General features: G+C 34.9%; 1 protein-coding gene across 11 annotated transcripts in view; it reads left to right on the top strand.

The window, feature by feature from the left end:
* The window catches only part of LOC106716726 (transient receptor potential cation channel trpm), a 131,617-nt gene that overhangs the window by 96,547 nt on the left and 8,371 nt on the right, over positions 1-26,699 (top strand). For 9 of the 11 annotated variants that reach the window (XM_045681447.1, XM_045681446.1, XM_045681449.1 and 6 more), the window contains 16 exons: positions 12,096-12,252; positions 12,423-12,636; positions 12,896-13,055; positions 14,466-14,602; positions 15,257-15,413; positions 15,753-15,900; positions 17,805-17,994; positions 18,587-18,845; positions 19,058-19,241; positions 19,558-19,747; positions 20,555-20,766; positions 21,539-21,691; positions 23,312-23,512; positions 24,719-24,876; positions 25,111-25,301; positions 25,782-25,927. In XM_045681447.1, the coding sequence (XP_045537403.1) occupies positions 12,096-12,252; positions 12,423-12,636; positions 12,896-13,055; positions 14,466-14,602; positions 15,257-15,413; positions 15,753-15,900; positions 17,805-17,994; positions 18,587-18,845; positions 19,058-19,241; positions 19,558-19,747; positions 20,555-20,766; positions 21,539-21,691; positions 23,312-23,512; positions 24,719-24,876; positions 25,111-25,301; positions 25,782-25,927 (2,857 nt within the window). The remainder of the gene's footprint in view (positions 1-12,095; positions 12,253-12,422; positions 12,637-12,895; positions 13,056-14,465; positions 14,603-15,256; positions 15,414-15,752; positions 15,901-17,804; positions 17,995-18,586; positions 18,846-19,057; positions 19,242-19,557; positions 19,748-20,554; positions 20,767-21,538; positions 21,692-23,311; positions 23,513-24,718; positions 24,877-25,110; positions 25,302-25,781; positions 25,928-26,699) is intronic. The other 2 variants (XM_045681448.1, XM_045681442.1) reach the window with 1 other exon arrangement.

Here is a 26,699-nt window from a genome sequence, read left to right as displayed (position 1 = left end):
TGTAGAAATACTAGTTGCGTAGAATTCAAAAGCTTAATTTGTAATTTATGTGTCTACATCTATAGCAAATTTCATAAAGATCCGTTGAGCCATTCCGGAGATACCTTGTAACAAACATCCATCCATCCATTCATCTAAACCATACATACCATATTATAAATGCGACAGCATTTATAATATCAGTAAGATAATAGTGTCCATCCTAACCTTGACAAATTACTTATTTACTACACATTTAAAGAGTATAGTATTTTTGCGTAGAAAACCTACAAAAAACAACAGATAATCTAATTAAAATGTACTTTTTAAATTAAAGTAGTAGATAAAATCAAAACTCAGTTATTGTAATGCAGAAAAGAAAATAAAACGTAATCAATTCATAAATTCCAAGTCACAGAGTGCCTTTGTAATCTTGTATTCATCCGGATCATGTACAAAGAGAGTCAGGTTATGCGCTCTGAAGAATCACTCCTTTGTCTTTCTGTCCGCTTATTGAGAATATCTTTGTATTCCACTGCTGCGACTCTCAACCTTAGTTATCATAGTTGTATATTATACTTTGTAATATAACCATTTACTCTTTCCTTGAAGTATCTATTAAAGTAAGCAAGTTTAACATATTTTTTCATTACTTAAAACTTTTCAGACAAAATTAAAATGTGAATAAATTCATAGCATACGTCACAGAAGATCCCCTGACACAGTACGGGATCCAATAAGCGAGCAATCTGTCCGGATTGTCGGATTTTCAACGCGTCGTAATGCTGGTTACACACGAGAACAGAACAGTGAAGCAGAGTAGTAGAACAGTGCAGTACTGCTGTTATTTAAACGCACACTTTCTATCGAAATTGTACTGCCACTAGTGATATCGACTATGTCAAAAATCAGTAAGATACATTTTTGAATTTTCGTTTAGCAATAATGGAATTTTAATTTGTTTAGACAGCCATACTGACACTGACTACTGCTCTGCCTTATTGTTCTCTTATGAAACTAGCATAAGAAAAAAACATCACTGACAAATGCTGATAGCGAAATGTTTCCTCCCTACTCTATAAAGTTGACACGGCTCATTTGTTTTGCCTTACCCTGTCATCTGTTCACTTGTCTTCGGTAAATATAAGACATTTTCATTGGGAAAATGTTTCTTCTGAATGGAATTGAAAGCGTATTGACTTACGATAACAATCGAGTTGCTTTCTTTGCTTTTCAGAATGTGAAGAAAATAAAACCACTTACGCTCCATTTGTGAAAGAGAAGTTAAATTATTAATCAGCTAACATTCATAAGAATACGTATGCATATTGATCGCAATGTCCAATCAGAATTTAAATTTAAGAAAAAGTTTCTAGTAACTAAACTTAATGTTAAACAATGTTTCATTGATGAATTAAAATAAAACAGTCATGCGTTGTTTTTTGTAAATCCACAAAATGTAATTAAAAGCGATCTTTGTCTCGAACACGCTGAGGATGTTAAAGTAAATTAGGTTTGTTTCGTATGCATGAAAACCTTATAAATAATACATCCAGGCTCAATTCGCTGCAGACGCGATAAACATCTTTTCATCCGGCGACTTGCGACACCGACAGACAATAGAATTCTCTCAGAAACAAATGAAATGCGACATTTGAGACAAGGAAAATTTACTGAGATATTAAAGACCGACAAATATTATTTAAATAATATTATACGTGCTCGAAAATACTCGATCTATATTTCATTATTTCAGTGTTACAATATTTAATTTAAATAAAAAAAAATATGGAAGCGTAATACACACTGTGTTGTTCCTCCGTAGGTAAAAGAAAACAAACATTTATATGAAATGTAACTCAAAATATGCAAAAAAAGATTTTATATAAATCTCTAAAATAAAGCTTTGTTTGACACCCTACATCATAAATCCAACAAATATGCGACTTGATAAATTAATTTAATGTTACCCGGCGGACGGAGTTTCGTCCATTATTTAAATTCGTAAAGATAAAAGTACAAGCTACACAATACAAAAGATTTTTGTACCTTCAATTTCTTGAGGGTGCATTTATATATGTTACATTAGAACATGCGTTAAATTTTACTTAATATTATTAATGCGGATGAACAGATTGATGGATGTTTGTTAGAAGTTGTTTAATGATATAATATATAATGATCGAACGAAGTCGTAGGTGACAGCTAGTATATACTACATTATTTGACAGTAAAACCGTAGCGGTCGTAGAGTTCGTAGACGTCTACGAAATAATAAATTTACTACTGTCAACAAAAAAGCAGTTGTTTTTTTGCGAAGTGATACAAGTAAAGTTCGCTATTGTGTAACAAAATAAGCGAGAAGTGTTTGATGTATTTGCTCAGTGACTCTGATAGATGGCTACTCTAAAACATTGCAACTCTATTTGCTATGTTGCTTTTATTATTTGTTACTCTGTAAAAAGATAAGAAATGGCCAGCTAATGTTGACTTTCAGTGTTAGCTTACAATTTCACAGCAATTGTTTACTGCTGAAACATTATTATTATTTAAAGAGAACGAAAGGAACATGTGTCAGTATGTTCTACCAGTCTTGAATTTGGATATCCACAGATCAACTGTTTTGTTTTAATACTGCTAGACGTCTTCGACTCTTGGCGCTGATATTTGAAAAAAACTAGCATATAATATACCTGCATATAAGAGCTACCTCCTCGTCATAGTCACTTCAAAATCGGTCCATACTTTCTGGAGGTTATGCGAAACAAATGCATATTTGAAGACAGACACATATAGACAGAAAAAATTCTAAAAATAGGTTTTTCATTATCGGCAACTCAAATACATCATGATCGCTAAATATGTTATGTTACGTACAGACAATCCAACTTTAACTAATTTTATTTAATATTTTATAGATTTAGCAATTGTTGGCAGATACATTTTCTTTCGTATGTAATAGTTTCGAAGTCTAATGTAAACATATAGTGTTTAAAACCGTGTAAATTTTGATAGTAAACAGCGGTTTCCTTGCCAGTTGAAATTACTTGTTACATAAATTGAACGTTGGGGAATAACTGCGTACATTATTCAAGTCGCTAACAACGTCACCTCGGAACTTACCTAGTTATTAGTTGGGCACACAGAGGCACTTACATTGTACATATTGTTAATAATGAACGCTATGTAATGAGTTGACGCTGATTTTAGAACTTATGTAGGTATCCTTTGTTTAGTTAAGAGTCCCTTAAATATGAAAACAGGTATATTAAGTACGTCTCTTAATGTAAGTTTACTTTGTACGCTAAAAAAGAGCAAGACTCTGCGTGTCTTACCATAACAAAATTTTGACAGTGTTTCAAATACATTTTAGTATAAACATACGTCAACCCTTTTAGTAGAAGTACTTATACCGTAAGCAATGTGTTATGCATATTTATGATGAACCATACAACCACGTTGACATCCATAGTATCAAAGAGCGGCGTTCAAAAGGTTATAACACGTGTTTAACTAAACATTGTCTATTTTTTGGGGTAATACAGTACGTTATATACGGTATTACAGTTACAGGTTGTTTAATTTTTTTTATATAACAAGGTGGCAAACGAGCAACCGGCCACATGAATTCGCCGAAATGGCGAAGCGACCGCTGCCCATAGACATTCGCAATTGTGTTGCCTACCCTCAATCGACGAAGGAGGAAACGCACAAAAAGAGAATATTTAACCTTCCTATGCATCTCCTTCTCCATCAAATCCACATCCCCTTCCCATCCTTTCCATATGAGAAAAGGGTGGGAAGGGAAAGAGGACTAAAATTAGGCCTCTTTAAGAAAAGAAGTTTAATTTATAAAGAACTAGCTTTTACTCGCGACTCTGTCCGCGCGGAATAAAAAATAGAAAACGGGGTAAAAATTATCCTATGTCCTTTTCCTGGTTCTAAGCTACCTGCCCACCAATTTTCAGTCAAATCGATTCAGCCGTTCTTGAGTTATAAATAGTGTAACTAACACGACTTTCTTTTATATATATAGATGTGGCAACAGATATTGTCTACTATGTCAACATAGTATTAAATTGTGAAAGGGAATGTTGATAAAATAAAGTTTAAACCCGTGTTCATTTAAAATAAAGTCAAACATCGAGTGGCTGAAACTAGAAATATTCTAAAACATATTACGTATGCAATCCTAAAACAAAGCTTGTCAAATAAAGATCTCAAAGAATAGACTAAATGGCGTAACAAAGTTTATTTTATGTGAACTCAAACGATAAACGCTTATTATTCTTTTAGAGTTACGTTACAATGAATTTAATCTTTATATACAGTATACGTACATCCTTTGACCTTTTATTGCTGCATTTTAACCCAATTGTAAATAGCGTTAGTTGAGTACGTTAATACATCAGGTTGTGATTACTAGTTTTGTTAGTAATTCTAGTAAACCAAATCTCCTAACACTCAATCAAAACAAATCAATCCATGTGATAGTTCAATTTTGTGGCACTGGATTGTATTTCTCTTTAAAGCTTTGTTGGTAAAGGACAAAAGAGATCAAAGTGGCTGTCGATGTCGCGTGTTCTTTATCACTTGTTATTGTGAAGTTTTATCCAATTATTTAATCTGAAAGTTTAAGATTTTGTAAAATTGATAAATTTACGTCTTTGATGAAAATCTTCAAGATATATGTACTCTTAAATAATCGCTTCTTTTGTCATAATAAAGTATTTTAAAACACTTTTTAACAATTGTTACCTTTATTTTCTATATTTCATATAACTTTTTTACTTCTTTGAGGATTAAGTTTAAAATAGTTCCCAAGGTCAACAAAAATTCTATGCGAAATTTGACCCTTTTGACGTAAGCATAATCAGCTACATTACGGACCCCACATTATCTTACTAATACTAGTTTATAAGTTCATCTCTAAAACAGCTAAACGGATGTCAATGAAATTTGGCATAGATGTGTAACATTGTTTAGAAGAACACATAGGCTACTAATTAAGTTATTTTTAAATCCGCGCGGACGAAGTCGTGGTCGACAGGTAGTTCTAAATAATCTGAATACGTACTACAAGAAATAATTTGCCAGTCTTCTCATTTGCCAAAAGACTATTTTTATTTTAAGGTAAAATATTTCTTATTTTCAAAAAGCGTGAACATTTTACCATGATATTTCCAGTGCCGTCAATCATATCATAAATTGGATTGAGCCGGGCCGTCTCCTAAAATGTCGTATGGAAAAAAATTCGAGAGCATTTCGTCATAAGTCGATTTACTGTTAAATGTAGAATTAATGGATAAACGATTGAGGAGATAAGTGATCATAAAAAAGTACATAATTTTAAAAAACGATAACAAAAACAAATAGTATATAATGTACCATGTTTACTTCAGTTAAAATACAATTATGTTTAAAATCATGTCATGTTATAGTGGTAGGGTTAAACTCAATCGATACCTATAACCGTAGAATATTACTACCATAACAATTGAATTAATATATATGTTCATCGCTTTTATTGTTTATTGAAATAAAAAAAAAAAACAGTCGAATTGATAACCTCCTTCTTTTTGAAGTCGGCTAAAAGAGACGCATTTAAACTAGTATCACCGCAATGGAATTCTACGGAATAAATTATCTTGTAACATTTTTAACGTATATCAATTTCTGAGTATTCTGCAGTTTTGTCTGGTTCTGGAACATTCTAAAAAATAAATTTTTATTTATTTCATCTCTGAAACACAACTTTAAGAATGCTAGAAATTCTATGTAAACCAATTTTAATAATTTTGAAGACATACTCGTATTAGCGAAATGAAACTAATACTCTCTGGAGATACTCGTAGTTTAGAAGCCTTTTTGTAACGGTTACCTTAGTGTAGATTTTTTAATCTAAATCTACACTTAGGAAGACTTGTTAATGACTATGTGTGCGATATAGACATAGAAGAATATGTTAAGTACGTAACAACTGTAATGGTGGCAACCTTAATGGGAGTAATGGGTGTCATGGTGTCAGCATATATCTTCCAGAAGAGCGTAACATGCGTGTCCGATAGCCTCTGCTTAAGTAATGACGTCGTCAGCTCCCAGTTGTCGTTCTTCAAGTCTGTTACTATGCCTGTCACATTGAAAATGATATACAAAATCTTTAATAGTAACCACATGAAAGGACATCATCTTTTTTGGTCCAAATATGAAAGTGCCGGCCAATAAAAAATTATGCTGTATTCCGTTAGAACATGTCCCCCTGAGTATTTATTATTATGACACCAAAGCTGTAGGGTCATTGTCCTTGGTTTTATTGGAGTTCAAAAATTCAAAATCTTCATACATTTTCAGTGAATTTTATAAACAAAAACAAGTGATTTGTTCTACCATATTTTTATTTTGAACATCGTTTAGTAAAATATATTGGTTCTTGACCTATTTTCGACATGGTGATCTTGTTTTGTGTTTTTAGCATATCTGCAGTCATTAAACTGAGCACGTCTGCGATTGTAGTTATGGCGTATTACAAGATCTGCCAATCTATTTGGCATATTAATTCTTTGGTGGTTAATCTCTAAAATCGCAGCAACATTTGGATTATCTTCAATCAAAACATGAAAACGATTTATGATCGCCGCTGCTATCTTGAAATAGTCGAACATGATGGGAAGAGCTCTGTTATTATATACATTTCGCAACAGGCGAAAATCTCTTTTGAACCAGCTGTTGACCACTTCAACCACCCAACGACTGATTGTTACCAGTCTGGACTTATTGGCCTGATCCGTGGTTAGCTGTGTCTTATTTGGATAATTTGTTTGAGGCATATGTTGTATGTATCCACAAGATTCCAGATTTCTTGCTGAGTCTCGAAAACCACGGTCCAGAATAAAAACATCGCCACTAATATAAAACCAGTGGAAGGCACTGTCAGCATTATTAAGCATATCATTCATTATATCTGCGTCAGACGTATGATCCGTTAACTTCGATAATGTGTCCATCACAAGAAACCAAGAGGAAAGGTTTCAGGAGGTTTCTGTATTTGTGATGGCTGTCAGACTTGCGTTAGAAAAAATAATTTCCACTTTTTTACAGATAGATGTACGTGCCATCACAAATCGTGATAGCTTTCCTTTCATCTTCTGGGCTCGATGGGTTCCCAAACAGATTGTTGGGTAGAAAAAGATTCCTGTGTGCTACATCCTCACGGGAAACATGGTTAAACCCAACATTTAAGGGCACAAAATCTTCTAACAGAGCGTTGCGTCCGATTTTTAACCACGTATGAAACGCTGTTTCGCTACATTTAAAAATATTAGCAAGCCGCGCGTTCGAGTCACCTGTTCTTAACTTGACTAATACTGCCGCCAGTACGGTTCTTATATTATTTTTAGTTCTCAGACTTGGTAAACTGTCTAATAATTCAGTAAACAGATTTTGAGTCAGTCCTGTCCAAGTATGAAACTCGGCTGGTGCTATATTTTCATACTGCTCAAAATTAAGTATTTCCTCCGTAATATGTCTTTGTAACATTGACACGATAGTCATTATTTGAGCTGCAGTGAATTCCTCAGAAGAGTTGTCTTGTACAGGAAGTAAATGCCACAGTTTTGCTCCACGTGTTCATTACAGACACGCGCGCTTTCTGGCACGAAATAGCTGTATCGGCATACCATGCGAAAAACTATGTTCTCTGGAACACGACGGCGAGATTCGTTCGTACAATGTAGGAAAATGCAACTATTTGCGGTGTTTGGAGCACGAAGAAGACCTGGCAAAATCAGCGAAATTGGTCTTGAATTTGGAAGTTCCGATGGATCACGGTCTTGATCAGCTTGCTGTTCAGCCTACCGAATAAGTCACTGGTGCGTTCGTTCCGTTCTTTGCCAACAGGGTCGACAAATGGACGCAGTAGGCTCCAACTGTCGAGCTACTATATCTTCTATCACTATTTGGGCGATATCAAGATATTGCATTTCTCTGGAAACCCAATCATATCTTCGCCGATTCCCTGTCGATGCACGGCAAGCGATACACAACTCTGCCATGACTCGCAGCAATGTTCAAACTTAACAACGGAGATACCAAAAACAAAACAAATCAAAGCACAAGAACTAGTGGGCATCACACAGACATAGACGGCAGCTTTGCTTTCGGTACTAAACAATAAATGCGAATGCTAGCAAACGAATGAGCCTGGCGCGATGTCGGTAGTTCGCGGAAAAAAGAGGGGCATCTGCTCGCTGCACCGTATTCCATTGTTCGCGTGAGTTTTTGCAGTAATATTAGTGCTTTAAATGTTATCTTGTCAGAAATAGGTCAAGAACCAATATATTTTACTAAACGATGTTCAAAATAAAAATATGGTAGAACAAATCATTTGTTTTTGTTTATAAAATTCACTGAAAATGTATGAAGATTTTGAATTTTTGAACTCCAATAAAACCAAGGACAATGACCCTACAGCTTTGGTGTCATAATAATAAATACTCAGGGGGACATGTTCTAACGGAATACAGCATAATTTTTTATTGGCCGGCACTTTCATATTTGGACCAAAAATGTATGAAATCCCGATGATGTCCTTTGATTGAAAAATATTTTCATATGCCTTCCAAAATTGAGGACAGATTTAGAACGTGTCTTTGGTAAAATCATTTAATACTAAGAATACTACAAAAAAAGTTTATTATAATGGAATCACACCATGACGCATTCTCGTCCATACCTTGCTGTTTGTACCTTGAAGCACGAACTATAAACATGACTCAAAGCTTAGAAGACCTTTGTCTTTTATTGACATAGGTAGATTTTTGTTATATCATAAGGTGGTAAACGAGTAAACGGCCACCTGGATTCGCCGCAATAGCGAGGCGACCGTTGCCCATAGACATCCGCAAATGCAGATGCGTTACCTATAATCAACGGAGAAGGGGACGCACAGAAAGAGGATATTTCTCCTTGCTTTGCGTCCCCTCTTCTGCCAAATCCACTTCCTCTTCCCATCCTTTCCTAATAAGAAAAGGGTGGGATGGGAAAGAGGACTAAAATTAGGCCTCCGGTACCACACTCATCAGACTAAACGCGGAATTGCTTCCACTTCACGCCTGTCTTCTGTGTGGTCGTGGTATTGCACCGATCGACCCGGCACATTACTGCACCCAAAAAATATTGTTGTTGCAGGATCTACCACTGTTATCAGAAATGTTGCTGTGATTGTACTATTTCCATATATTAATATACAGTTGATACTGTCTTAAATATATTAAAATGTAGTTGTTAATTATGTCTATCTACGGAAAAGTTAATTTATGAATTATGATAACTATGTAAAGAAATTAAATGACAGTTTTTACAAACCGGATACTGAAGCGATATAAAGCTTTTCTCTCAAATCTCTTTCTAATAGTGCCATATTATGAGTGACTGGATAATTCATCTGAAATATATTAACTGTAAATTTTCATTGCTGAAACTCACTCTCTCTCTCTCTCTCATTCTGTTTTAAAAAATAGAGACAGCAATATGTATTAGACCCTTCGTACACACAACGTTGAATCGTCAACGCGAATCGTCTATTCGATTAGTACACGTATAGGGACCACATGTGAACAAATAGATTTTCTCCGCCTTCTTAAGAAATTGCAGCGACTTTTCTCCCGACCATCTCGACAAAAAAGTTGCGAGTGACTGTCTGACTGAAATATCGGCTACGCGCGCTGTTTACGAACCTCTACGCCAGTGATTGTCAAACTTATTTCCTTCACCGCCCTCTTTGAAAATCAATTATATTTCAGAGAATCCTAATTTTTTTTCAGCCCTAAAACTTAAAAACCACAATTTCATTACTTTAATTAATTTCAATGCCCCCCTTTTTTTGGGCCCCTTATCGCCCCCTCTTAGGTTTCGTAGGGCGTTATCACCCACTTTGGGAAACACTGCTCTGAAAATTACGCCATTGTAATGCGTAAGTCGCTTCGCGACTAAAATCGCTAGATTCCAAAGGTTTAGCTTGTGTACGAAGGGTCTTAGTCTAAGTTTTATAGCAGAGGAATTTTAACTTGAGGAATACTTTCTAATTAATAATGTTTACTAAACATTGTCTTTTTCCTGCCAACCGATATCCTATTACGACAAATAAATTGTAGTTTTTTGTTGCATCACTCCGTTCCAATTCACGAATGTAAACGAATTTCACCCCCGGTAAAACTAATATAAAGTCTGTGAGTGCACAACGAATGAATTTTACTTCGCTTTGATTTTAACAGACGCGCCATGAATTTTTTAACTCACTTCAAAATTGGATTTTTTGTACAAAAAATTAAACTTTACCCGCACATATTTCAATATGGATTTTGTATGAACAGCTTGCTTCCATCTACCAAGTCTTTCTAACGCTTCACAAATCATTTCCGGTGATATCTTGGAACAAATACAAAACAAATATACCATCTATATATTTAGATAGATATACTAACATCATAAATGTGGATTTTTGGAAGGATGGATACTTGTTAGGAGGTATCTTTGGAACAGAAAAACGGATCTCGATAAAATTTGCTATAGGTCTAGAACATAGTCTCAAACTATTGTTTGTACTTTGTAAATATTAAGTACTATGTATTCATAGTACTTAATATTCGTCCTGTTTTTTGTTGTAATTCGAAGAAATTGCAGACAAAAGCTACCTCTAGTATAAATCATAATTAAAGTAAAAGACATTTAAGATACTTGATTCTTCTTGGAAACTAAATCTTTATAGTAGTTTAAATACTTCATTACCTCGCTATAATCTTCTCTATAGTTCTTAATGTCCTTTAACTGGTTATTTGTATTCATAAATAGAGAAGATAGCATCTTGCTGGTGGAGCCTGCCTGGATGCACACTAACCCTGACAACAATCCAACCTTAAAGAGTCGTCTTTATTTTGTTATATTAAAACCAGACAAACTGCACAAGGACTAGTATAAAACTAGTGAAGTATCGCGAGGGTAATTGAACCTTAAGAAGACTTTAGAAATGACCGTAAAAAACAAAATGTTAGGTAATTATGAAACTCGCTGTGTTCTCTCATAAGTGTGTGTATTTATTCGTTTTTTACCACCCATAAACCACGTATATTGTATTAAAATGAATTTAACGTAACATAGAATAACGATTCTGACCTGAATTTAATTTATTCTTTTGCAAATTACGTCTTCTTTTAATAATCTTAACTTTTTCTAGTTTCCGCGGTCTTCGTCTCCAAATATTCTTACGTCTTCGTTTGCCCTTAAACCTGTTCAAAGTCGTTAGTCCGGGACCAAAAATGAAACTCAAATAAACAATGAATCATTTAATTTCTTTTCTAATACAAATCAATGGAACAGATCATCAAAAACACAAGTGAAACATCAAACTACCTTCTACGACATCGGTGCCCGCAGTACTGACAACGGGTCTGCATCCCGCGGAACAGCGTCGACACGGAGAAATCACGATTTCTTCTGGTGTTACGACGTCTAGGCGCATATTTTACAGCTCTTCTTAAACCTTGACTAGCTCGAGGGCGAGCTCGCCGCCTTTGCACCTTGCCGACGCGATGTGTCTTCCCTTTCTTCTGATCGGAAATCTCTTTCATTATTCTGTTAATTTTTGATATCTCCTGGGCCTCGTTTGCGGTCGTTATATAACTGTTGTCAGTGAACACACTAGATTCTGATGCGAATGAATTTGATTGCACGTCTTGTTCATCTTCCCCAACGTCCTGCCGGGAGTTGTTGCTTCGATCCTCGATTTTACTTGTGGACGGATGGCTAGCTTGTTTCTTATCTTCGTCCATGGCTGATGATTTTTTAATAATTAACTTAAATAATTTTGTAAATTTCTTAAAATAAACACATAGAAATGCAGATGTCAAATGAGTGAAAGAATTTTCTTTTTCGCAAAAGTCAGAAAAAAATCAGCGTTTTCAAAAGTTCAGCAAGAAGGTGGAATACAATTTGGGGAGAGAGATTCAAAATTGCAACGATTATAATTTTCCAAAAATGTTCAGTAGTTATTTGTAGCTAGATTTAGCATTTAAATCTAGATAGCAGTAACTAGATTACACATGATATTCGTATTACTATAGATGTTGGTGCGGCTTGAGCAAAACAGCTCACGGGTCGAGCGCGGCATGCGCGGGGCCGGGCGAAGCATGGGTACCCGCTCGGCACACGCAGCCCGCGCCCACCGACGCATACGGCACTGTCGAGTTCCAAGGCGGACCACATCCCACCAAAGCACAGGTAACTTGAACAATCTCATACTCCACACAATTAAAAGGAGCAAATTATGCTTTCACTAGGGTGTGCTCCTTAAGAAGAAAAATTACGAATGGCAAAAATTTAAAAGTTAAATAATTGAAAGAAATCCATAGTTATTATTCTACGAATTTAAATCAACTATTATTTTACAGTATGTCCGTCTATCACATGACACGCGGCCTGATCTGATAGTTCAATTGCTGACGAGAGAATGGGCCCTAGACCGACCGAAACTTCTCATCACTATACAAGGAGGCAAGGCGAACTTTGACTTGCAGCCAAAGCTGAAGAAGGTACTCAGGAAAGGTCTGCTCAAAGCCGCCAAAACAACCGGCGCATGGATATTTACTGGAGGAACTAATACAGGTTAGAAAATTCTACTGCATAAGTCTAAAAATTTGTTTTTTCTCTACGTCTGTCTCACTCATTCAAGCGATATACTAGACCCATAATTCTGGTAACACTTGCACCGTAGCCAAGTGATTCAATATTACTAAAACAGTAATGAAACTGACGGTAAATGATCACAATAACTTTAACACTATCTTCAAAAAATCTTTCTTGAAAAAGAGAGATGGTTAGAAAGGTGATAAGACAGTATTGCAGCTGTTATGTCCTGTCCCAGGTGTAACCCGTCAGGTGGGCGACGCGCTGCAACTTGAGAGATCTCAGCGTGCTGGCAGGGTCGTCAGTATCGGTATCGCCCCCTGGGGTATCGTGGAGGGTGCGCACGAACTCATTGGCAGGGGACGGGATGTCCCGTACCATGCTATTGCATCTCCCAGGTAAATGATCTAATGTTGCCTCGGGTTGTGACCTGTATTATAAACGGCTTCACTGATTTTTATTAATATTTAATCTTCTATCTATATATATAAAAGAAAGTCGTGTTAGTTACACTATTTATAACTCAAGAACGGCTGAATCGATTTGACTGAAAATTGGTGGGCAGGTAGCTTAGAACCAGGATACGGACATAGGATAATTTTTACCCCGTTTTCTATTTTTTATTCCGCGCGGACGGAGTCGCGGGAAAAAGCTAGTTAAATATAGAAATATTAAATTAAATTACGAGGTCTTTTATGGAATATATTGTAATAAAAATATTCTTATATTCCCAAAACAAAACAAAGAAAGTCGAAAGCTTTCATGTTCGTTTGTAATTCCGTACGTAGTTCCACTCTGATGGTCAAATGCTTTGACTGTCTCTACGTAACACACTTGTGTACAAACGAAATATTAATTTGTATTATTTTCTAGAACTTCAGACACAGTAATTAAGGTTGGGAAAAACATATTTTTATGTAAATGTCCAATATTAGTAAAACAACTAGATTACACTTTTTAATTCGATGATACCTAAATAAAGTTTTGAAATACGTACAATCTCACAAGAAGCACTCAAATTGTTTACTTTATTGCCTTGCGTGGGAGGTTCATAAAGGGAAGTGTCTAGGGACCGAAAAGTACACATAAAGAAGCAACAAGTTGTAAAAAACGATCGTAATATTAGAACTACGTCGAGGGAAAGAAGGAACGCCCAATGTATCAGGAGAATGTCGGAAAATTACAAAGGGAAATAGGTACCTACATATATCGTGTCATTAACTTGAAGGGCGGCGGAAATCTTTTATGTTTGTTTTTATAATTTCGCATATATTTTTTGTTACTTTTTAAATACACGTTTTTTATAACCGTTTTCTTTTGTGATACTTGTGTGAGCTTTATGTTGAAAAATACTATTCTATTTTTTAATTCATTTTTAAAAATATATAAGGATAACATTCACATTTTCACGAAAATAATCAACGCAGTTATTTAACGAATTTCAACTTATAATTAATAGAAGAACGTTGTTGATGATTTGACACGGCCTATAAATGAAAGATATTTAATTAATTAATTAAGAAACGGCTTAACTCACGTTTGATCGTCCGGTGACGGCACCGACTAGTTTCGGACCCATCGGGGGTCCATTTTCAGGGGAGGGCGCACTGCGAGACGCGACGCGACCGCGAAGTCCTCGGATTAAACACTCGCCCTGAAGATGGACCCCCGATGGGTCCGAAACTAGTCGGTGCCGTCACCGGACGATCAAACGTGAGTTAAGCCGTTTCTTAATTATTTAATTATGATGTCTCACGAAAGTTTAAACAATTGAAAGATATTTAATTATTTTTTATTTAATTAAACAGATCAAAGTTAGCAGTACTAAACAACCGTCACGCATATTTCTTACTGGTCGACAACGGCTCAGTAGGCAGATACGGAGCTGAGATAGTGCTTAGAAGAAAGCTGGAGAAATACATTGCTGCTCAGAAACTGCATCCATGTAAGTATTGCTTTATTATGTAACTAAGGCTGCTATACACGGACTGCTTGAAGCAGTATGATTACGTCGAGATTCGGCGTATGTCCGACTGTATTTTTGGTAGCTTCATGAACGAACAAAACATTTTAAAATCTTTTTTTTTTCTTGAAATACAAAACTTCGAAATATTTGTTTCCATTTCATTGCATTAATTAAAGTTAAAAAAAATATATTTTATTTGATAATACCTTTTAATGCTTTATCAAATAAATCAAAATGTTCATTTACGACATCAGTGTAAATTAATTAAGTGCTTTTTCAAGGAGTTTTAATATTGTTTTTTATTTATTTTATTACTCTTTTTACCTAATATGTTTTGTATAAAATAAACAGGATTAAAAAAACATCAAACAAAATCTCTACAAAAAATCTATCTACTTTCTTTTACATTGCTTCATATTTTTGGCAAATTTTCTTTCCTTTGTGAAGATTGTCTTCGAACTTAATAATTCTAAAATGGCACGTACGTCTATATCTAAACTCTAGAGTTCTTTATTGATAATTTACTAAACCAAGAATAGCAGAACTATGATATTAACTAGAGCAGAACTAACATAGACATTAACCATGCAGAAATAAGATACGTAGTTGAAAATCTAGCGTATATTTTAACAGATACGCATTCGTCAACTCCTGTGGTATGCCTGGTGATAGAGGGCGGTACTAACACTGTGCGTGCTGTACTCGAGTATGTAACAGACTCCCCGCCAGTGCCAGTGGTGGTCTGCGACGGCAGTGGCAGAGCGGCTGACCTCATCGCATTCGTACACAAGTTAGTTGAACAATATAAAAATAGTGTAATCGTGTTACTGTCGTATTCAAAGTTTATGGTAAAGCAATTGTTTATTGTAACTTTCTCATATTAATTCTACACTAACTGTCCCGCTTAGTGATATAAATAACTCTGAGAACAGCAGTTAATGTTTTTAAGAAGTATAACAACTTTAGGAATGTCGACAACTTTTGTATTAATAGATTTTAAGATCCAAATAGACTAAATAAAGATTTAAATTTGACTGCTTTTGAAGATTGTCATTAAATTCGATTCCTTCACAAAACTGTTAGTTTTTCAAATAAAATGTAGGTTGTTTGTAATCGTCTTTGTGTCCAGATACGCATCAGAGAGTGGTGAGCAAACTGTATTAGAGTCAATGCGGGACTACCTGATAGGCACGATACAGAAGACGTTTGAAGTGGGTCTGCAACAAGCCGAGTGTCTCTACGGTGAACTGCTGCAGTGCACGAGGAAAAAGAACTTGGTATGTGGCTTCAATATAACTGTAGGCTATACAAAACCATAAAGTTATTTCTCTTATTCTGTTTGAAAAAAAATGTTTGTATCCAGTTTTAGTTTGTTTAGAGGCACAATGTAATGATACAGAATTTAAGATTGGCCCAGATTTCAAGATTACTCATTGTACTGGTGCTCATGTTTTTCTTCTTAGACTTTTTATATCAAAATATTTTCCGTTAGATGAATCTTATAAAATTCTATAACGGATATGTTACGGAAATTGTTTCTCGCTTTTCAATAGCGTCAGATGTAATCCAGGAAGGTCTTTTATTGAGTATCCGGTATATTTCCGAAAGGGTCATACAAAAAAAATGATTATTGTGAGAAAACTATAAAAGATAGTTATATGCTATCCAGAACTTTTAATTAGCACATTTAAAGAGCTACAATTCGTCCATACATCATTTTTATCTAGGTCCTATATTTTAGCCTACGTAAGCGCTGAAAGCAAAAATGTCCCTAATTTTCGCAACAAATTTTGAAGCTAAATTCAACATCTACTAGTCTTCTAGTTATTTAAAAAAAAAACAAAAAAAATGGGACCCATCTGCAAGCACTTCCTTTCGATTAAAATAATTTTTATCAAAATCGGGCCACCGGGGGCGGAGTTTAGCGGTAACACACATAAAAAAATACAGTCGAATTGATAACCTCCTTCTTTTTGAAGTCGGAAAAAAACAGATTACTATCCCTCTCAATTTATTTGAAAAAGAAATAGAACGAAATTATTTTATACAATTGGGACTGTGGTTGGTAATATCGTATAATTAAAATAGGCACTATCATTAATGGAATCGTAGTCAAGTTTGGTTAACGTATTCCTTGGAAATAAACCGTTTAAACAAACTAAAATTTTCGTAAACTTGAAGTAATGTAATCTTACTATAACTTCTAGGTTATTTTTTGTTCTCTATTTAATAATTTATCAAGAACTTATTCATGTAAATTTCAAGTATCAAAATGACTATAAACGAATAATCTAAGCTTGTACTAATTCCATTAAGTTCGGTCTGTTCACCTGATCTTGTTATTTCACAAGTTCAATGGACGTTCTCTTTACCATCAAAATTAATTTAACTCGTGTAGAGTCGCGTTTAATTTAATCTTCTCAGGTTATATAACGAAAGGGAACGTGAACAAGTATACCAGAACACCATATTTTGTATTTTTGCATGCTTTTCCAATGATCTTTGTACTGTGTAATTAACAAATTTTCAAGTAAAATGTAAATTGAAATACATTGAGAACTCTTTATTAAACGGTTTAAACAGAAATTATAGTAGAACATGGATATAGTACGGGAGCCAGTGACAGATTTTCATGACCAAGTCCATCCCAATCGAAACTTCGTAAAATGCATAAGGGACTTATACTGGAGAGGAAATGACTGAAAAAAAAAATTTTTTCTCCATGCGTGGGAGACTGCCACTGTCCACCCCACCCACGGAGCCGCAGCTGACGGTCGCGAGTATTCATAGTATAAGTCACTTATGCATTTTACGAAGTTTCGCTCGAGAAGAAATAATTGACCGAAAATGTACCTGGCTCCCGGGCTAATAAGCGTGAAACCTCTGTAAGTGCGAGTCGTTTTCCGGTCTCGACAGACGACCTCCATAAGCGAGAAACCTCTCTAAACGAGAAAAATATCGTAGTACCTTGGACTCTCGCTTTTCCAGGTTCCTCTGTATAAATTTGATAATGCTACACTATACAACCTATTACACAGTTATAATTACAAATGAACTAATTAAATTTTAAGAATGATAATAAAAAACGTTGGATAGGCCAAAATGGCTCGAGATTTATTCGGGTTCGGTTATTAGTGACGATTATGGGCAGAAAAAAACAAGGTGAATTCCTTGTCCACAGATAACAGTGTTCAGGATCCAGGAGCGCGCTGAAGGTGGCGAGGTGCAGGAGTTGGATCAGGTGATCCTGACGGCGCTGTTCAGAGCCCAGCACCTGTCACCCAGCGAACAGCTATCTCTGGCGCTCACTTGGAACCGAGTGGATATCGCGAGGTCGGAGATCTTCGTGTATGGACAGGAGTGGCCGCCTGGTGAGTTCACAGGGTGTTTTTAATTTTTTATACAAGGTTATTTAATTTTTTTTGTATTTTAACTAAGTTTCTTTTGTAATAAATTAATATGTTAGTGATATACATTTAATTCCTAATTGAATATTAATTGCTAAGAATAAAAAATAAAATTCATGTAGTTATTAAAATTATTCCTTCATTAGGCGGTAGAAAAGTTACTTTCTGATGTCGTAAAGCTCCAAAGGGATTAAAACTTATTATTTAATTTTTTAAAGTAGTTCAATATAATTATAATAATTCCTGACTACCCAAATTATATAAATTGTACGAGACGAGACCTGATGTAGTTGAACTTTGAATACGTTTTTAACATCAAAAGGTTTAATGTGCTTTTTGAAATGTGATAAAACACAGGTGCTTTTGTGTAATCTTTGTCGGCTGCCCTTATTGTTTAATTAAAAAAAATTATATTCGACCTCTTTAGTTTTCCTTTGTAATTTGAACCTTTATGTAATTGGACTTTCTAAGAATTAACAGTAAAGAAATAAAATACAAGACATCTGAAATCGTAAAAATAAAGTTGCCATTTGAAAATTGCTATTAATTTTTATAGGAGCACTAGACGAGGCAATGATGCAAGCTTTAGAACATGATAGAATCGACTTCGTTAAGCTATTGCTAGAGAACGGCGTGTCTATGAGGAAATTCCTTACAATACCTCGGCTAGAAGAGCTGTATAATACAAAGAGCGGTCCAAGTAACACACTGAGGTACATCCTGAGAGACGTAAGACCACATTTACCGAGGGGATATGTATACACTCTACACGATATTGGTCTTGTTATAAATAAGCTTATGGGTGGTGCATACAGGTGAGAATTGAACATAACTATTGCATTAGTTCTATATTTCGTTTTTCATTTTCAAAAAAAAAAAATTGGGGATTTTAGTCTTAGAAACCCACAGATATTCAGAGTAATTTTGACCGAATCAATGAATTTTTTGAATCATTTTCTTTTATCTTACAAGAAGAGTTTTAGGTTAGACAAAAATCTTCAGGCAAAATATGTTTATCTTTGTAAAGGTGCTACTACACCCGACGCAAGTTCCGTCCGATCTACGCAAAGGTGATGAACAAGAGCGTGAACGTACACCGCAACAGCGCATCGTTCACGCGGCACAACGCCGGCGGCCTCTCGCTCATCACCGGCTTCATGCCCGTCACTTCCGAGATGGCTCTCTTCGATTATCCCTTTAATGAACTACTTGTAAGTAATACAAAGGAAAAATAAATAAGGAGGATAATGATTGAAAATGTACTCTTCAGTGTAACAAAAAAAACTAAAAAAAAAAAATCTGCAGTTCCTCTGGTGTTGGGGAAGTCCATGGGTGTCGTAGATAACCTAGGTGTTTCCGTCGCTCGTTTGCCCCATTCTCTTATAAAAAAAAACATTAATCACAGTACGTATCTTCATTTGTATCTCTCATTACATCTTGTATCTCCTAAAGGTTTAGTAAACTCAAAAAGCTACTTTTTCCTTCGTTTTCTTATAAGAGCTCAATGTACCCGCTCTGTACCCACAGATGTGGGCAGTATTAACAAAGAGGCACCAAATGGCGCTGCTGATGTGGACTCACGGGGAGGAGGCCCTCGCCAAGTCTTTGGTCGCCTGCAAACTGTACAAGGCGATGGCACACGAGGCGGCAGAGGATGACATGGAGACTGAGGTCTACGAGGAGCTTAGGCATTATGGAAAAGAGTTTGAAACTAAAGGTCAGTTAAAACCTTTTTCCTTATAAACAAGCTAATATCAGCCAGAGAATTGATTGAGATTGTGGATTGTTACAATGGTAGAGAAAGACCGAAGAAAGAATTGATAGATTTTGTGAAAGACGATATGTGTAATAAGGGAGTGAATTTAGATATGACGGCTGATAAAGAATGGAAGAGTAGTACATATTGTGCCGACCCTCACTAAGAAAAGGGTAGGTTGGGGCTACGATCAACCAGAATTTCTTAGTAAATTATTATAAACTTATAATAAAGTAAACTTTTTACTTTAACTTATAAATAATAAAGAAATGTGCCAAAGACAATAAAATATTTAATTAATTTCGCGAAGGATTTTGATAGTAAAGTAGAATTAAAACACATTTATTTTAACAATCAAGTTGTATATATAATAAAAATTTAATCTTGTGACTAATTGAAAAATTGTTTACCATATTTTCAACTTCAAAACTTCGGAAACAACTTTATAACAAAAAATATACATCATTTCATCATTCATCATCAGCTCACTATATGTCCCCACCGAGGGGCTCGGAGCCTACCTCAAGTTAGAGGTGACTAGGCCATAGTCAACCACACTGACCTAGTGAGGGTTGACTTCACACAGATCATTGAATTTCTTCTCAGATATGTACTGTTTGCATCACGATTAATGTATATATGTAAATCGAGAATCGAAAAACTCATGACGGGATTCGAACCCAGGACCTGCAGATTGCAAGTCAAATGCTTAACCCCTGAGCCACAGACGCTCTAACAAATATACACAATGTTGTAATTTTGTTGCAGCACTCGAATTGTTGGACTATTGTTACCGACAAGACGATGATCAGGCCCAACAACTATTAACGTGCGAGCTACAAAACTGGTCCGGTCAGACTTGTCTCAGCCTGGCTGTGGCCGCAAACCATCGCGCATTACTTGCACATCCCTGCTCACAAATAATCCTAGCTGACCTTTGGATGGGAGGACTCAGAACAAGGAAAAACACCAACCTTAAGGTAAAAACACTACCTTACCTTTTCTAAGTTCTGTTACTCTTTCTTCACCTTATTGCACAGACCTGTCATCAATGGCACGTCGTAGAGGTAATTTTAGAAATTAACTTTTAACGTTATAGTGAATCTCCACTATCGTAAACATGTAATACAATATTGCCATTTCTTTAATCCTCTTAGGAAAAAAGAGACAGCAGTAGTGTTCTTGTACAATTGTCACGATATTTGAAATTCACGTTCTATCGATCGTTATTCGTTAAAATATATAGATGTCTGTGTCAATGAGCTTCAAAATAAAGACGCATGCGTTGCATTCTCTTGATGACTTCGACTTTTCTGTTAAATCTCATCTGTATTCTTAGAATCCATAATTCTGATTTCATGAACCATTTATTGTAGTCTTCATATACTGAATGACTTATGATTTAACACGTAAAAATTTTATATTTAACGTAAATATTTTTAAGCTATTACTACCAATTAGTGAAATCCATTTTTTACAATAGCACTTTTGATGAATACTTCATAATTAAATTAATACCAATTAAAAATTTTAAACAAATAAAACTGTAATCTAGTATTTTTAACAAATTATGTTTACATTGAGAATATTGTCTTAGCTAAATAAAATGATGCAGTCGAGAACAGAAGAGTCGAAGTCAGATATTTGGATTAGCTAAACGTAGCATGTTAGGCTTAAAGTCAAAGTGAATTAGTTAGCATCGATCGAGCAGCGTTTCGTTTGCCACATCGGCTTTGTCCGTCATGTCTGAAGGTAATTCTGAGCCTGCTGTTTCCGCTGTACATTCTTCACCTGGAGTTCAAGTCCAAGGAGGAACTCCAGCTGATGCCACAGACTGAAGAGGAGCATTTGGAGAATGAGAGTATGGAAGACGATAGAAGCACTAAGGACCCGAACGATGCTGAGGTAAAGTTTTGTGTTTAGTTGCTTCTCATATGCTTGACACGCGGGTGACGGTCGATAACACTATTTTAAATTGGACAATGTACTAACAATGTTCAATCCATACACGAACACAGCACAGAGTAAACAAGTAACAGAACAATTTTGACAGTTTTGTAATTGCGAGCGAAATTCATGTAAATATATGTAAATAAACTTAACTAACAAAAGTTAATCTGGAAAATGAAGTGTAGCATCTTTCATACAATTATTTCCAACAACCATTGAATTCCGGTGTCATTTGGTCGGTCACGATTGAATCAGATCGGAAAAAAAAACGATATTCGATCGTAAATGGGAAACGAATTAAATTTTTTGACTGTATAAGATAAATCTAAATGTAAAAATTATATTATTACTAATGTAGGTGGGCGTCGTGAAACGGCGCACGCTTTCTATAAAGAAGATAATACCTCCTGGACAGCAGGGTAAAGTCACCAAGGTACACAAATGGACTTACGTACTCTATGTACCAACACATTGCACAAAGTTTATACTTTGCTTAAACTTTCCGACAAAGATTTGCTTTTAGTTTTTTATATTTAAAGTTTTATAAGAAAATATTTAGTTTTTCGAAGAAGTGTAATGAAAAAATAAACAATATTGGGCTAGTAACCACTTAGTTAAAAAGATGCGTAATATTTTTATTGATTTTTAAAAACGTTTTGTTTACTTAAATTCTTATAAATTTAATCTTTTTCTTTTCACGTCACATGCCTAATTATTTCATTGTTTTTTTTTTACTACAGATTCTTTAAATACTGATTATGTTTTGTAGGTTAGTTAAAAAAAATTTGCGTATAATTTAATTTTTCGCTTAAGTTTTTTGTCAAGAATTTCTGTATACTATATATACTCTACACAGCAGCTAAATTGTGTTCCTAATACATACACTCACACAAATCTGGTGTTGCAAGCTATTCGTCTACAGCTTTTTATATCTTATTACTTATAAATGTTATATGTTCCAGCTATAATTATAATTCTCTATTCGTTTGTGTATCACTTTGAAAATTATCATACTTGTGACGTCATCATTATTTTTTTAAATGTCATAGTTAACTTGTTTCCTAAAGAAGAAATTAATTTATTATTTAAATATTTCATATTAGTGATACATAAACTGGCTTGAAAATGACCGTTTTACAGAAATCGATATTTTAACTTAATTTCGTAAATAATTCTTTTCCAGATTATTCCTCGCTGCTTCATTCAATTTTCAGCTTAATGCTGCTTAATTTTAAGTTTCAAAATTGACTAAATGCTTATGTGAATTTCTTTTAGTAAATTAAGAACTTAAATTCCAAGCTTTTGTGAAAATTTCTTATCAATTTCATCATTTTAATAATATTAAGGATTTCAAATGTCGTTAACATCTTTATTACGACTATATTGCCATCCTTATCTTTCTCGTTGTAAAACAGAGATAGCAATACTACTCATAATAGTGCCACGTCATTTGAAATTCATCACTAACTAGCTTATCTAAATCATCAACAAGGCTTTTCTTCTGCCTCTTGATTTATCTTCTTTACCCTTTGAACATTTTGTGATAACGTTTCTACGATTTTGTCTGGACTCAAGCAGGCGTTGATTGGCTCAGGGGCCGAATGCGAGACCCGTGTCGATCAGAATGGGAAAGTTGGTAAAATAGGCTGGGAGCCGTCATATAGAGAACTGCCAGAATATCACTCGCCTGAAGATAAGAGAATGCGACCGCTCCGCCTTAGAAAGAAGATATACGAATTCTTTACGGCGCCTATTACGAAGTTTTGGGCTGACTCAGTAAGTTCCTTGTTTATATTCTAACCAACAATATTTCTGTAATCAATTGACAATAGTAGAATTTTTTTTTATACAAGGCAATATAAACCCCCAAGGATCGTATGGCAGTGTTTTGACATTGGCAGTAGGACGCCTACAAGTTTTAAGGGTTACCAGTGAACAAAATTTCCTAATTTCTTCCGAAAGTTGTCCATGTTGCAACTCCAAGCAATTGATTTGCAACTTATGACCTGAGATCTCGTAGTAATTCCTTACTATTTAACATATTAACCTACATGTCATAATTATGCGTGATATTTGTATGGAATTTGGAAATTATAAAAATGGCAACCTTAAACCGTGCAGCTGCCACTCTCTTATTGGTCAAAATAACAAACTGTCAAGGTGACATTGTTAGTTCACATATTTTCCGCTACCCTAAGCCATAAGATCCTTGTGGAACTATACTTTCTGACAAACTTTACATGTTTGTCAAATTATTTAATAGTATAAGGATTTTTTTGAATCGACAAAGATACTGTGAAATAATACATAGTAAAACTTGAGAAAAAAAATTCATTTAAAATACTTTTTTTCAATGAACACCATTAAAAATTCCTCCCCAATAAAAGCAGTAATTATCACACCTTATCTGTAGGGTTGGCCTTTAATTAAATGAAAAAGTAGGGCACTGTTAGGTTGTTTACTGAGGGTCAGTTATTACAATGTAAAGTTCACGTCATTTACCGCACATTTTAAATTAGGAAGGGGGGCGTAAAAGGTGTGGGGGTCATTACACAAACGATTATATTTGCTGCTAACGATAACACTGACGACCAATTATCCCCTTTTTATGTCAGTATTAAGTCTAATTTATAACTTTTGTGTGACAGTTTTCACGTTATCATTTAGATTATATTCTAATTATTATTTTACATATATATAATACTATATAACATTACGTATTTGATAAATAAATATGTTGCAAACAGAAAAAAAATCCTTCAAAAAATAAAATTTCTAATCCACTGTTAGAAAACAATTAGAAAATTAATTAATTTTACTAAAATTATAAATGCGAATGTTTAGATGGATGGATGGATGTTTGTTTGAAGGTATCTTCAGAACGACTGAACGGATCTTGATGAAATTTGGCACAGATGTAGAACATAGTCTAGAAGAACACATAGGAATTGTCTTACGTTAAAACAATATTTGTTGTTACAGATTGCCTACATTCTGTTCCTTCTGATGTTCACGTATACAGTATTAGTCAAGATGAATTTAACACCGTCTTGGCCGGAGATTTACTCCATATGTTATATATTAACGTTCTTATGTGAGAAGATAAGGGAAATTATTACGTCCGAACCAGTTGCCATTAGGTAAAGTACTAAGTACTAAAGTAACAATTAATTAATCAGTCGTTTTTTAAAATTTAATTCAGTGGCCAGTTCAACTAAGCATTCGAATTTAATTATTAAAATTCTGAAATTGATTTGCAAAAATTATAATGTAATTTTCAAAATATGGAAATTAATTTTCAAAAATCGAATTTCCATTTTAAAATGGAAATTAAAAATTATTACTACTATTTTATTATGTTGTACATTGTTCAGACATAAGTTCAGCGTGTGGGCGTGGAACATGTGGAACATGTACGACGCGGGGTTCATCATCTTCTTCCTAGTGGGGCTAGCGCTGCGCCTGCGCACCAGCTCCATGGATGTCGGTCGTGTCATCTACTGCGTCGACATCATCTACTGGTATCTTAGGATACTTAATATATTGGGGGTTAATAAATATTTAGGTGAGTCTTTAAAAATATTTCGGTAAAGTTTAGTTTATTTATTTATCTTTTGTGATAGTTTGCGATAAGTTTACAACATTGGTTTAAGATAAATTTATTCGTTACACACATTATCAGTATTCGATTGTGCAATGACCTGTAACAATCTACTGCTACATGTCTGATCAAGTTTTATTTATTTATTTAACAAACTTAATACAAACTTGTGTAAAGTTATGAACCACTAACTCTAATAACAAAAACTCGATATGTAGACAGCTAAGCTACATATTAAAGAAGCTGAAACATTATAAAATTATTATTTTTAACATTTATTCAGTAATACCGTTAATTACCTAATTTAACTAAGGAGCCTTTCAAAACTTTATATACATTTTCTATGGTCCGTGAACAAACTGATGCGAACCGCTTGAAACTGATGCAGCCGACTACTTGAAGTTGTCCAAGTATGTTGGCTTTAATATCAACTTTCCCTTGTAGGTCCATTGGTAACGATGATGGGTAAAATGGTAAAGAATATGATATACTTCGTGGTGCTACTGCTAGTTGTACTGATGTCGTTTGGTGTCGCTCGTCAGGCGATACTCTACCCGGACAAAGAAGCTAGTTTGTATTTGATTAGAGAAGTAAGTATCATTCACTACCTTAACAATTTGATCTCAATATAAAATTGATCAATCCTTGTTAGTTAATCCTATCTTACTAGTATTATAAATGCGAATTTTTGAATGGATAGATGGATGTTTGTTTGAAGGTATCTCAGGAACGGCTCATCGGAATTTGATGAAATTTGGCATAGATGTAGAGCATAGTCTGGAAGAACACATGGGTTACTTATAACGTTTTTTTTATAATTCCGCGCGGACAGAGTCGCGGGCGACAGCTAGTAACATGATAAATTAATTTAAGATAATATCTAAACAACTTACAGGCAAATTGTCGTTTCGTGCACACAACCAACATTATCTGATGGATGTATGAAGCGATTAAAATAAATCATCATGGCATGTTTTATATTTAGAAGAAGTTCATTTGTTGAGAACAACTAACACCATTTAGTTCGAATTATAAACATTTCCACACTAACAAAACACTTTCAGGTATTCTTCCAACCTTACTTCATGTTATACGGCGAGGTGTTTGCCGAGCAAATGGCGCCCCCGTGCGGGTTGCCGGGGCTGGAGAAGTGCCGGGTCGGGCACTGGGTGCCGCCGGTTGTTATGAGCGTATATCTTCTCATCGCCAACATTTTACTTGTCAACCTTCTTATTGCTGTATTCAATAACATCTTCATTGAAGTCAACGGAGTGTCGCACCAGGTTCAACTGCAATTATGTAGCATCGATGTTGCACATATTTCGTAGCTTGTATGTCTGCAAGGGAACACTAATTATTTTT

Source organism: Papilio machaon, chromosome 16 (assembly GCF_912999745.1).
Source record: "Papilio machaon chromosome 16, ilPapMach1.1, whole genome shotgun sequence".
Classification (NCBI taxonomy): domain Eukaryota; kingdom Metazoa; phylum Arthropoda; class Insecta; order Lepidoptera; family Papilionidae; genus Papilio; species Papilio machaon.
The sequence above is the reverse complement of the archived record's forward strand: the minus strand, read 5'-3'. Positions and strand labels throughout refer to the sequence as shown.